This window comes from Pezoporus flaviventris, unplaced genomic scaffold (assembly GCF_033815535.1).
Source record: "Pezoporus flaviventris isolate CSIRO_AGI_PZ_B2104156 unplaced genomic scaffold, CSIRO_AGI_Pfla_v1 ptg000030l, whole genome shotgun sequence".
Classification (NCBI taxonomy): Eukaryota; Metazoa; Chordata; class Aves; order Psittaciformes; family Psittacidae; genus Pezoporus; species Pezoporus flaviventris.
The window spans coordinates 2,876,086-2,890,201 of NW_026892578.1; the positions used below are offsets into that span (position 1 = coordinate 2,876,086).

At 38.5% G+C, this 14,116-nt stretch overlaps 1 protein-coding gene across 15 annotated transcripts in view; it reads left to right on the forward strand.

Moving 5' to 3' along the window:
- Positions 1-14,116, forward strand: part of INPP4A (inositol polyphosphate-4-phosphatase type I A) — a 103,225-nt gene that overhangs the window by 79,512 nt on the left and 9,597 nt on the right. For 12 of the 15 annotated variants that reach the window (XM_061459710.1, XM_061459709.1, XM_061459711.1 and 9 more), the window contains 8 exons: positions 1,260-1,292; positions 5,661-5,833; positions 7,222-7,345; positions 8,223-8,349; positions 8,733-8,873; positions 10,166-10,263; positions 13,124-13,236; positions 13,588-13,742. In XM_061459710.1, the coding sequence (XP_061315694.1) occupies positions 1,260-1,292; positions 5,661-5,833; positions 7,222-7,345; positions 8,223-8,349; positions 8,733-8,873; positions 10,166-10,263; positions 13,124-13,236; positions 13,588-13,742 (964 nt within the window). The remainder of the gene's footprint in view (positions 1-1,259; positions 1,293-5,660; positions 5,834-7,221; positions 7,346-8,222; positions 8,350-8,732; positions 8,874-10,165; positions 10,264-13,123; positions 13,237-13,587; positions 13,743-14,116) is intronic. The other 3 variants (XM_061459712.1, XM_061459719.1, XM_061459724.1) reach the window with 1 other exon arrangement.

Consider the following 14,116-nt stretch of genomic DNA (forward strand, 5'->3'; position numbering starts at 1 on the left):
TCATTGTTACTTTCCACAGCTGATCATGGGAATAACTGAGGGACAAAGAAGATCCTTTCCCTGTGTTCAGAATCCCAACATTTTAAAGTTTTTCCTTGTCATGTATTCAAAGAACTAACACTTTTTTTCCATTAGTTTTTCCCAGTTTTGAATAAATTACACTGAGTGGCCAGAATTTTTTTGAAAGCAATATAAAACCCAGCAAACCAAGACAGTTTAAGAACTGGCAAGAGAGAGGCAGGACTTTAGAGGAACTCTGGAAATGAATGTTTGTGAAAGAAAATACTGCCTGAAATAGTAGAAGGGAGACTTCAGAAATTATTTTAAAATTTGTTTTTGTTATAGGCTTAGGTATTCATTACTAAAATTGCACGGGGACACACAGCTTCTTAATGAACATGAGCTTTAATTTACTGAGAGGTAACCTGAGAGGTTAGACAATCTGGGATTGTCTAACTCAGCTGATTGTCCTAATGCATACAATTGAACTTGATATTTTCTGTTGCTGTTTTCAAGTTCATAATTTATTGACTAGTGACCCTAGATATAAACAGCAGAAGTTTAAATCCTGTTAGCTTTATAAACTACTTTTCATTAATGCAAGACTTGCTATAACAGTATATGTATTAATTTCTTTTACTGTTTGCATTGCACTCTAGTGTATTTTCATCTGACGGCTTGTTCCTCCCACTGAAGTGGGTGTGGAACACTCACAGGCTTCACTGGTGAGGTTTCAGCCCTTGATATAGAATCTGATGCTGTGTTAACAACCTCAGAAATTGTATAATGGAAATTTGTCCAAGAGAGTAAAGTACTGTTTCTTTATTACTCTTGTCTTGTGGGTGCTTTAATGTCATTTTCTGTTAAGTGCATTGAACTTACTGCTAATCTTTTGCTTTTCTGTTTATCAGCCTTGCTGCCAGCTTATTCTATAATTGCACTAAACCAGTGAGTGGTTCTCAAATTGTGGATCACTGAGGGTTGACAGTGCCCTTGCTGGTAATCCACAGAGATCCCCTGAGCTAGCAGGTACTGGCTTTCCTCCAAGTTTCCATCCAGGTATTTCTCTGATCAGAAACAGTGGAGTGGAGGAGACAGCCCATGCCCTCAGTGCCTGCAGGCAAGGGGGTATCTCTGCTGAGCTCCTCTTCACTCAGTGAAAGTGTTTGAGAACCCTGGCGTTAAGCATTTGAGTTGCTTATATTTAAATCGTGTTGCTGCTCCTTAATCATGCATGTTGCCCCTCCATTTCTGTGCAGATTGCAGCCCCACTCCGGAAGAATCTGCCCCAGGTATGTGCATTCATGGCTTCTGCTTCTTCTGAAATTGCAGGGGTTTGTTCATAATTAACAACAAGTTCCTTGCTGTTAAGATTGAAGTGGTAATGCTCTGCAATATCACGTGAGTTACCTAAGCATATTGAGAAGTTACCATTTCCTAAATAATAGTGTAAGGGGGTATCTGTTAACTTCTCATGCCCAGGTGTGTAAGAGCACTTGTTCCTGGTCTCTTTGGTTTCTCCAGTCAATGTGTTTTAGTAAACTGTTGAAGGTGACAATGATTTGAGGCCTGTTCCAAATGACGCTGGAGTATGTGGGAGTCTGACATTTCACACATTTCAGACATACCCTTTCATATGTGCTGTTGAGGTGGCCTTTCTGAATGAGAACTCAAGCAGAACATGGAGCAGTCAACAACACTGATGGAAAATCTTTGTTGTGGGTACAACCCAAGCAGTATTGGGCACTGCAAGTCTAATGGTTCAGGATGCAGAATTTAGGAGACTTTTATCCCATTGTTAGCCTTCTTTCCTCTGTCCTTGTGCTTCCACACAGTTGCATTGCATTTCTAAGTTCTGAATAATGTGCCTCTGTAATATTGCTCTCTCCCAGCCAGGTGGGTGTCATTTCGGCCATTTGAGAGTAGTTTAATCTGAGTTCAATCTTTGAACTGTTTCAGCATGGGCTGCTTGGTTTATTGGTGAAACCAGTAGGAAATAAAGCCCCAGTTCAAGTATGATTTTCATCTTCACAAAGTATATTCATATATGTTCACATAATATATTCATATAAATATTCTTCTCAGCTACACAACTCGACTCCTATCACTGAGAAAATGTTTTCAGTTAACAAAAAGACTCCCCAGGTTTTTAATTCTTAGAACACCCCTTTAGTTTCTGCGATATTTTTAGTGCATAAATGAATGTTATATATTTATTTTTAAGGTGGGAGTCACCAAAAGCAGTTAGGTCCCCCTAGCTGCGTACCCAGATATCCCCAAAACTGCGTCTTAAACTTCAGTGGCTGAAGCTGCACTGTAATGGAGCACTTAATGCCTGCTTCCCTTTGAAGCTAAATGTGATGCAATTGTGTGCTTAATGGGTTGCTGATTATACTTTACTGATCAGGGCTAAGCAACTACCACTTAATTAACAAATATCTCTTTTAGATACCATGAGTCCTTGCAACCATGACCTAAACCAAGGGCAACTGTGGGTAGCCAGTACTTTGATTTATGGATACTAGGCAGTTTTTAATGTAAAAAGACTAAGAATATCTTTTCAGAGCTCTGGAGGACAGTTACTTTAATACATTTTTTGTTGCTCTGTAGGAGAGAAACTGGGGGGAAAAAAGGCAAAAGCTTTTCCCAGCTGACATTACATCCTTGATTTATACCAGCTTTATGTATTATGTTAGACATAATAGAATGCATAAAACAAGACACTTGGGTTTTTTTTTTTGGTGTACAGTCAGAGAAGGTCCACTGTGTGAGCTCATAGCATCCCCCCCTCCCTTCCTTCTTCCCTCACTCCCTCTCTGCCGTTCTCCTCCCTGCTTTTCAAAATGCTGCATTTCAAAGTGTGTATTAAAGTATGACTTTGGTCAGCAGCAGTCATAAGAAAAGTGGCAAAGACATATGGGGCCACATCTGGCACTTATTTACCAGCCAGAATTCAGTTGTAGCTGTCTGAGTGGAAACTGCAGGACTTCTCTTGCTGTACAATATAAAGTGCCTAAAGCAAATGACAGGCATCCTGCTGGTTTGCACTCTGCCAGTTTTTAAATGGAATAACTTCTAACATGAACTAGAAACCTCTGATAAAAAAGTGTGATTTGTGGCCCAGACATACCAACAGCTAGCTTGGACTAGGTCTCTGGCTGTTTTAAATCTGTAACACCTTGTTACATCTTTGTTGTTTCAGGCCCTATGCCAAATCATCCTACCTATGGATCTATCCAGTGGAGTCAGTAATAGTTTATATCGCAGAACATAACAGCAAAGCTCAGAGTAGATTTCACATTAGAACTGGTGCCTCTTGGTGTTTGAAGGTGCCCTTGGTTGATTTGATAGAAAATACTCTTTCAGTAATAAAGTTCTGTTAAGAAAAATAATGAGGGGAAGACAGAAGGACAGGGAAATGAAGGTGAAAGGTAAGCACTTAAGAGTCCTTTGACATTTGTTTGAATGCTGTCAGTGAAATGTTCCAACTTAATTTGAGCCAAGGAGTGCAACTCCTTTTATTCCTGTTTACTGTTGATAGAAACTACCATTGACTAAAAAATTGAAAGAACACAGGTGACACCTGTGGCGTAGGTAGCAAAAAAGCATTTAGAATTTTGCAGACTGACAAGGGCTTGTTTTTATCATGGCCAAAATCTTAAACCAAGAGAATACACAGCGCAGAGGATTTTTGCTCATTACCCTGGATGAGCCACTGCACTGAATGTGAGTGTTGGGAGGAAAAAAATCATCTAATAATTGCTTTATCTTCAGACAAGCTTGTGTACCATCAGTGTGCTTTATGATCACCACAGATAAGGATACCTTTCAAATGAAGTGCTGCTAGACGCACTATAATTGTAAATCTCCCCTGAGAAAACTCATATACATGAGTTACACACTTGAGTATACATGTATACACATATGTATACCGAGGCAATGAGATGATGATGTGCTGGAAGATATTTTCAGTTCTTTTTGCCATTCTCATTTGTTTATAGAAAAGCTCTTAAATGCAGTAAGAGAAACACTGTTTGTATCATATGTGTTTTGCTTTTTAAGTGTTCATGGGGTCATATTATGGCATCTGATTTATTTTGAGAGAAAATACTTCGTAGAATATAAAAGACAAGCTGCAATTCCTTACCTGTTCTTTTGATGTTTCCTGCTTTTTTCTTGGCAATGGAACAGAGCCAAACAGTTTCCCCTTTGTGTAGTTTATTAGGTTATCTATCTACTGCACAGAACAAAAGCAAAAAGGATAGTTTTGGTAATCTTGTCAGTTATGTTTCTGTTAGCAGACTTCCAAAGTTCACCTCATTGGCTGCTTATCAAAGAAATGTTCGTTATTACTAGCTCGTAGTCATGCATTTGAGTCAAAATCCCAAACAACTTCCTTTCAGGGGCCTGAAGTGCCCCATTCATGCAGGTTCTGATCTGTACATTGCCTTGTTCCTACAGGCAATCAGAATGGGCGTTGTGTTTGTTCTGTTTGTGAGCTCCAGTGCTTTTTAGAAATAGAACACACTGTCCTTCCCTTTAAAAAGAGAGGTGTTTTTCTGTTTCAACTTCACCTTACTTAAGTAGGGCAAAACCAAAGCACTGTCCTATTTTCTTTTTATGTTGCAGACAGAATGGATTTTGGTATAGCATCTGAGTAACTTTTCATACAGTCATAGAAATGTTGGGTTTTTTTAATTGGTATTTGATTAAGACAGAAGATGAAAGAAGGAAAGAAAAGAAACTGAGCTTGTGGGGCATTTTAAGGCAGAGCAGTCTCTTAGAGAAAAGGAAGGGCACAGTGTTTGGTATACTAAAATAGGACTTTGGCAACCCAGTTTCATTTCTGTGCTTCTTGTTTAGGACCTTGAACAGAGTCCCTCTGGGATGTAGCTTGTGTGTTTCAGTGAAAGTCAAGGTCTGAACTACGTCCAGTGATCTGGCTAACTCCCATTTTAATCCCTTAGTGTTTCTTGCTAGCTAGCTCTAAGCCTTCAAAGCAACTCAGCAGACAGAGGACACTTAAAAGAGTACCTACATGAATTTTTTCACCTCTGTGCCTTATTAGTCCTTTGTCGCAAATCAGAGATAAGCATTGTCTTACCTCACTGAGGTGCAACAAGGATCAATAAGATGGTGAGGCAGTTGAATGATACACCTATGAGTCCACAAAAAAAATTCAAAGGCAAGATATTTGGGAGAAATCTCATTGACAGAAATGGCTAAGCAGATGTTCACTATTTCTGTTATATGATCGACTTCACAGTGTCTGTCCATGGACACACTATGAAAGGGTATGTTTGAACAGGCACACACAGTTATATACACTTGTGTATATAGATATTCATGTTTCTGTTATGCTTTCCAAATCAACTATTATATAGCCTGTTCTGTGGGCACAAATCTGGGAGCTATTCCAGTCAGGAAAGTCACAACAGCCTTGCAGAGTAGAATTCTCCATATTTTCCTCATGTGGTAACCACTCTGTAAGATTACTTGATTAATAACAAGCAGGGAGTAACCATCAGCCAAAATAAAACAAGCCCTAAATGTGAGTTACCAACAACTTCAACTTGCAACATGAAGTTTCTTCTTAATGCATGTTTGTTTGTTTCAAATAAAGTACTTACAGTGCTGCTATTTTATTTTCTTTTAACCAGGTGAATGGAGCGAAGCTCTTTATCCCTTGTTGACAACACTCACAGACTGTGTAGCCATGATGAGTGACAAGGCAAAGAAAGCCATGGTCTTTTTATTAATGCAGGACAGTGCCCCGACAATAGGGCTCTGCCTGAGCCTTCAGTATCGCAGGGATGTTGTCTTCTGCCAAACTGTAAGCAAGCAAATATGGATGATTTGATTGCACTTTGACATGTTGGTGGGGTCTGTAAGAAATCTGAAAGAGTACTGTTTTCAGAATTTTTCTTATCTGTTCTACTCTCAGGTTTAACACTGTGATCTCTTCTCACAGGAGATCCTGCCCTTATTGGTCATTTACATTCATTTGACAATATATAACTGAAATGCCCCCTTGGATATATGTTCACTATTGTAAACAAAAATTATTCCAGAACTAGTGAAAGTATACTGCTTCCTATATACTGTTTTGCCTTCTAATGCCACCAAACTAAAACCAGAAGATGGAAAGTGTACTCCCTCAGTTACCTTTTGTTGTTTTTTTGCATTGAGAAAACCAACAGCACCTGTAGTAGCTAAGGAGAGAAGTCTAGCTACAGGGAGGGAAATGAGTGCTGAGTTTCTTTTCCCCAGAAGTTCTCTTTCTGGGCCTGCTGGGGTTTCTTTTACTGATTAGCAGATGGCTGCACTAAAAAGCCTTCCACATTTCTTCTGCCCACTACATTTCTGTAGTGTGTCTACTTCCCTGTGAAATCAGTATCTCATTCGTTTATTTCAAACATCTTAACTCTTGGACATTGTTTGTCTCATGTAATGTCTCACAGAAATAAATTCAGGGATTTTTTCTATGCAAAACCCACTTCATAGTGCAGATAACTTTTCAACTCGGTGTTTTGGTTATGTTTACCCATCATAAAATGAACTTTATTCCCTTCTATTTAATTCTGTAACAAAGTTGTACACCTGTGTACATAGTATATGGCAATCACCTGGGAAATTCCTTTGTTGACAGAGTGACTTAAGATTAGTACTAATCTTACACCTTAGTAGTGATCTAGTACTGGGTCTTCAGGATGTTGTCCTGAATATCTTGTAACACTAGAGTTGGAATCTTTGCATAACGCAGATACTGCATTTTAAAGCTGTGTTAAGATGGCATTTAAAAAACAAACACATTTATTCATTCTATCAAAATCCGTGGCCTGGAACTAGCTGTGGTGCTTTTCCATCTGTAACTAGAACAGTTCTCCTCGGAGACTTTTTTGTAATTCATAAGTTGTAGACCCTAATACAAGTCATTGTATCCAGAAAACAAACAGATGCAAGATCAACAGCATTCCCATTTTGGGAGAGCTTGCAACATGAAGGCAGTATGCCTAAATCTGATTTTATGAATGTTTTGGGCTTTTGTTGGTCAGTTGTCTCTTTTCAGCTGTAAGGGAAAGAAGAGTGACATTGAAGGGAAAAGAGCATCAGTCTGACAGATTGTATGGCACTTCTTCTATGTTATGTTGTTTCTGTTTGGGGCTGAAGAGCTTTTTTTGTCTTGAATAATTTCACTTTTGTGCATTTTCTCTCCCACAGCTGACTGCTCTCATTTGTGGTTTCATTATCAAGCTGAGGAACTGCCTGCATGATGATGGATTTCTGAGACAGCTCTACACCATTGGCTTGCTGGCGCAGTTTGAGAGCCTTCTGAGTACTTATGGTAAAGGCACAGGGCAAGTGGGTGGTATTAGCTGTTGAGCCAGCAAATTCTGCATTAAATTGGCAGAATACAGCAGAATACGAGTGTTTTGGACAAGCTGCAGCTCAGCTACAAAATGATTTTGAAAACTGAAATGCAAAAGCACATTATAGCTAAAGCACTTAATTAGCTAACAATTCTGAAGTTCTTCACATTTAATTGAATTACTTCTAAAAAGAAACTATACCTGGTTTATTCCAACCCTAACTATTCTATGATTCTGTAATGTCAAAGGTTTAAAAAAAAATATAAAAATGTCTCAGTGATTCTTTTTTTCAGAAAAGAAATGGATTAAATTTTTGGTAAGCTGGGAGAAACTGTGCCCAAAATAATGCTTTTTGAATTTCCTTGGCCTCCTGTAATCTCACAGCACAAATTAAGATTAAAGAGAGAATACAAAAAGGGATAGTACTTTGTTCAAAATGTTTCAGTCCTGTGTCTGTACAGCCATCTGGATGTCAGTTAGGGAATGCTTTGCTGAACAAATGTGGAATATCTTGTAACTTTTCCAACACACTTTTACAACACAAAGGATATCATGTCTGTGGCAATGCAGAGGAGTACTTACTAGCATCATCTAAATTGGAAAATCAGCATATATAATCTACTTGAACAACTGTAGTTTGGACTGTGCTAGATAATTGGTGTTTCCCAAACTCATAAAGTCAATGATGACATTGTCTGCAGTCTGTAGGTCAAGGTGAAAGCCTGGTCTCCAGAGCCTGTTTGTCCATAGAGCTTTAAGAGAGAGGTGACCTACAGTTGTCGTCAAATTGATAAAGGGAAGTTTTACATAATGAGTAATGATTACGATTCACTTTTTTCTTCCATGATTTAGGTGAGGAGCTGGCAATGCTGGAGGACATGAGTCTGGGAATCATGGACTTGAGGAATGTAACCTTTAAAGTAACTCAGGCCACATCAAATACATCTACTGACATGCTGCCAGTCATCACTGGAAATCGGTAAACAAAGCAAAACAAATATACTTTGCTCTTTATGAGATGGGGACATGCCAAAATTTGTCTCTTTCTACCCAAGTTGTAGAAGAGCTGTGGTATTAATGAGCAGAACAAAATCAACTTTGTTCAGGAAACTGAAAATCTGATTGAAATGTCCATGAGAATGTAAAATCAACACTACAGGTTGTGGAGGCTTGCTTTTGAACTAGAATAGCTTTTCTGATTAGGAACAACCTGTGGCAGTTCCTTAAAGTCCTCAGTTTTGACTGAGATTTCTTTTAATAATTGTATTATGTTCCAGATATTATCCATCTTTCCATAAATAATACACTCTCAGAATGTAGCTTTTTGATCTTCATGTCTAATGGCTGTTTATTTCTTTGCAGTGATGGATTTAATGTGAGGATCCCCTTGCCAAGCGCCTTGTTTGATTTGTTGCCGCGAGAGATTCAAAGTGGCATGTTATTGAGGGTTCAGCCTGTTCTTTTCAACGTGGGAATCAATGAGCAGCAAACCCTAGCAGAGAAGTATGTATTCGGTCATGCAAGCTCAACCTTAATGGCAGCTCAGCAATCTCCTGTTCTGATGGAAGAATGTTTCTATGCAGTCACAGTGTTGCGTTACTAACAGTGATTCAGTTTCTCCAGTACAAGAACAAGGGAATACTAAATGAAACTGTCAAGTGCAAAACAAACAAAAGGAGGTCCTTCTTTATATGGCATGTAGCTGTGGAGCATCTTGCCTCATGGGTTTGAGTCTAGTGCAGGTTTATGTGGTTCAGAAGTGAATTTACAGCCAAGGAAATCTATCATGAGCTGTTTAACGCAGGGAGCTGCTTGTGACTTTAGACCTCTGGGAGTGACAGATCACTAAACACTGATAAATCATTCTGAGTATTGCTGTGTATTTGCCCTCTTGGTTTTGCAACCTCTTGTGGCTACTGTCAAAAACTGGATAATGGGCTAGGTGGACCTTTGTTTTAACATCTCCTTGCAGTACTTATGTAATGCAACACTGTTTTTATAAAGCTGAAATATATAATTATATAATTATACTTGCTAGAGAAAGCGCCACCAGAGCTTCCCTCTGCTGTGGCTATATCCTGTAAATAATATGGTGACAGATCAGTGCTCTGATGGAGAACTCCAGTGAGATAAGGCACATGCATGTTTTGACAGCAGCCTTGGTACCAGGGTAGATTGTATAGAGGGGGATAGCTAGCAGTTATCCAGCAGTTACTCTTGTCTTCTATTGCCTGTAAATGTGACTAACATAGTTACAGATGTCAGTACTCTTGTCTGTTTATCTGTGTATGTAGTTATAGTTAGCTGAGATGCATTGTTGACAATATTTATTACATTCGTGGTTTATTACTCCTAGATCCATATTTCTCACTTACATTTCTGAGGTCAAAGTTCTCAATCCTATCTACTGATGTTATGGTTACTAATAGCTTATGAACTAAACCAGTAAATCCATTATTAAATGTTTGAACTTAGATGAAATGATTTACCAGAGAGGTATTTAATATTGAAAAAGATACACAAAAGCCAAAGGATTTTAAATACTATTTTGTACATGATTTTTCTTTCACCTTCCTTCCCACTTTTCACCTCACACTCAAGTATTTTCTTTTTCTGTAATGAATCACTAAAACACTTCTCTGTTATGCTTTACTTGGCATTTGAATGGTTAGGAATTTCATGGGATTACTCTTTAAACTGTTTTCTAGTAGTCATATTGCCAAGTGCCAGTGTTTCAAAGAAGAGGAGAAGCCTTTTACCTTGGGCTTAACTGTTCCGTTCTTCATCTTTTAAAGGTTTGGAGACACTTCACTGCAAGAAATAATTAACATGGAAAGCTTAGTGCGGTTGAATTCGTATTTTGAGCAGTTCAAGGAAGTTTTGCCTGATGATTGTAAGTATTTGGTAATTAATGGCAAATTTGGTTGAACAGCACAATTCAGGCTGGTTTTTGCTTCATGTTGGTTGTTAAATGTTGCATTAGTTATTTCCATGAAATCTCTTTTAACACTTCAGTATTAAGTAGAATAGATTCAAGAGGTTTAAAGGTCAGTCTGATTAACTTTCCTTTTTCAGTTTACTTTTCCTTTATATCTCTTTCTAAGTGGCATTATGTACTGTATAAACATATAGCTAGGGAGTTAGATTGCCGTGAGGGAAAGGCATAAAAATTACAGGTTATAGCAGCAGTACTTTTATGTGCAGTTTTTGATCACATTCTCTACATTTATGGTAACCTACACAGAGCAAAACTGCCTGTTTTTAGGAACTTAATCGCTTTCCCTCTGCTTATCCTTTGGCACTTTCCTATAATAGTTGCATCTGCAGCCACCAAGAGAGAAGTCTAGCACCTGGAAGAGAGATAATAGCTACAAACTTGAACTTTACTGGTTACATATGAAAATTTCTTGCTTGTTAGTGTGTTTTTGGAGGCAGTGCCAAAAATGTTATTTATGTGTGACCACGCATGGAGAAAACTCATTGATTTGTTGTTGTTAGTATCAAACCTCCCGTAAACTAATTTCATGGGTCCCACAATTGCAGTTTTATTGCAGAAATACAAATGCAGTAGCATGCAATGGGTTAGTAAGAATTCTGATGTTAAAGTACCTTATTGTACTTCCTGTTATCCTTGATTTTTTTTGATGCAGCTGAGAGCAAAAGCTGTTTCCCTCTATCCAGGCATTCATAATCCTGCACAATTAATTCTCTGAAATTTTCACTCTGAAAATTTAACTTTTTATTTACAGTATTCTAGTATTAGACTTTTTTTGTCAAGTTCAAAAGTTAATCAGTTTAAAGTGATTTTTGTTCTACTTTTCTCTCAATTACTTAATTTCTCTTTCTAATCTTCCTTAATAATAGTTCCCATTCAGCTCCTTCCTCTCCTCTTTGATTTTGCTTGCCTTTTATTTTTTCTTACTTCAGTCCCTTCCCTTGTCCCCAAACCTCTGGTGTGGATCCAATAGTCTTTTAGCTTTTGCTTTTTTTTCTTGAAACTCTGTTTAACCCTGCAGTCTGGTTTGTACCCGGTCATTTGTTCCTTCCTTTTGCATGTCTTTAAAACTGTTTTACTTTTATACTTATTTTCCTCTATTTTTAAAGAGCACTGGTGCCATGACCTTGAGTTTCCCATTTGCCAGTAACATGCCTTATACTAAAGGTTTTTCTTCAAGTAACTGGAAGTTGTGAATAAGGCTGGCATGCAGTGTTGGACAGTGGCATTAACATGCTTCTTAACAGTGAAGGAAAACAAGACAGTCTTATGTCCATCTACCTGTTCTCCCTTACTCTGGTTACTTGTCATTACATTGATCCCTGCCACGTGAAATGGATACCACAAAGAGGGAAAACCCACCGTATGCCAAAACTTCCTTCTGCTTCACTGTTTGTCCTGGATAAATGTAGACATACTGTGTCTGGTTTTGCAATCCAGCTTCAACAGATGGTTTGTGGTTATAAAGATTTAGCAGGAGTTTTGATTAAAGTATGGAAAAAAAACTATAATGGTATCCTCACCAGCAAGTATGCTAGAGATGCTCTGTGGACAACTGAGACAAACTGGGGCTCTGCTTGTTATAAGAAAGGTCTGTGAGTGTTTTGTACCTCCTCTGGGGCAATATTTATGATGTACAAAGTGAAATACACTTTTCCATAAACTCTTGTCAAGAGAGAATAACATTTTACATTTAACTGTAAGAAAGGTGGTTATTACGACCTGCCAGTGATGTAGTCTGTGGTAAGTAGAGGAAAAAGAAAAACCAAATGGACTATTCTTGGGGAGAAGAGGCCTAGTGAAGCATCTTCTGGCAGGTTGTAGGCAATGTTCCTTTCAAGGATACTACAGAAGGGAAGTTGATTCCTGATCCACTGTCCTCTGTGCTCTTAATTCTAAGTTAAGTGAATTACTGTCTTAGCTTCATTAGCTCCTCGTCTTTAGAAATACCTGGGGAGATGGTCTGTGTCATGTTTTTGTTTGCAGGTATTACTTTCTTTCTGGGTGTAGAGTTCAAGCAGAGCAGACCAGTATGTGCACAATATTGCTAATCATAGAACAGTATCATTTAGGCTGAAAAAGACCTTTAAGATTATCAAGTCCAACCATTAACACCTTCAAGTCCACCACTAAACCATGTCCCTAAGTGCCATCTCTATACGTCTTTTGCATAATTCCAGATATGGGGACTCCACCATTTCCCTGGAAAACCTGTTCCAATGCTTGATAAACCTTTCAGTGAAGAAATTTTTCCCAGTATCCAGTCTAAACCTCCCCTGGTGCAGCTTGAGGCCGTTACTGCTTATCCTGTCACTTGTTACCTTGGAGAAGAGACTGACCCCAGACTCACTACAGCCTCCTTTCAGGCAGTTGTAGTGAGTGATAAGGTCCCCCCTGAGCCTTCTCTTCTCCAGACTAAACAACCCCAGTTTCCTCAGCTGCTCCTCATAAGATTTGTGCCCTGTACCCTTCTACCAGTCTTACTTCCTTTGTTCACTCTGTTATTATATTGCTATCAGATTCTGAGCCCCTGAAGTTTTAAATGAATGTGCATTTCCAGTTGATTTTAATTAGAATTGAATTTGTTTTGTTGGTGGTACTAAGTAATTAAGAATTGAATTACAAAGCTTACAAGCTTTGACTCAAGAAAACATGACTGCATTTGCAACAGGCATGTAGGAACACTTTCCACGTAAATTATCTTGTAGAAATGTTGAATACAGGTAAGTAAGTGGAGTCGGTTTTGTTTGTTTTATAGGTCTACCTCGCTCTCGTAGTCAGACGTGCCTGCCTGAACTGTTAAGATTTCTGGGACAAAATGTACATGCAAGGAAAAATAAGAATGTTGATATCCTTTGGCAAGCTGCTGAGGTATTTATTAATCTAAGCATCTCTGCATAGTTGAGCTGATTTTCTTTATGCATATGTATTTTCACCTCTATTGTTACTGATATGTTCCAGTTTTTTCATTTGCTTGCACAAAGCTTGGAAATGTTGACAGGTTACACTTCCTCTAGAATAAGATATGGGGAGATAAAATGTATTTTCCACATAAGTAATTTCCCTACAACTCATGCAACAAAGCTCTGCTTTCTCAAAGATGAAAACTTTTGACATCTGTCCTACACAACATTTGTGTCTTTCTAAGGAGAAGTACAGGTGTGTTCTCTGACAGAAGATTATGAATGAGGAAGGAATGATGAATTGTATATCCATTTCTAGATATGCCGCAGACTAAATGGTGTTCGATTTACAAGCTGTAAAAGTGCCAAGGATAGGACTGCCATGTCTGTCACCCTGGAGCAGTGTTTGATCCTACAGCATGAACATGGAATGGCTCCACAGGTCTTCACCCAGGCTCTGGAGTGTATGAGGAGGTAAGAGTTTGACTTGTGTCACTTATTCTTAAATGAAGAACCATGCAAACTGCAGAGGAGCAGAGGTCTCTGTTTCTGTCAAAAGGGAAAAAAAGTGAAGTCAGAAAACTGCAAAACTGACTGCTAGAATTCATCCCTCCCTTGCATGTATTAGTGAGTTGCATATGCTAAAGCTGGTTGTTACCAGATTTGCATCACATGGGCTTTAGTTGTCAGCAGTGAATTGGAGTTTTTCAGAGAAGCATGTAAGAATGTGTTTTCAGTTAATGCTGAGCTTACAGAACAGAAAACCGGTTCTTCTTTGAATGTTGTTTAATGATGGGGTTACCTTAACTGTCATAGCACTGGGTTTCCTAGTTCTAGATCAGGCAGGT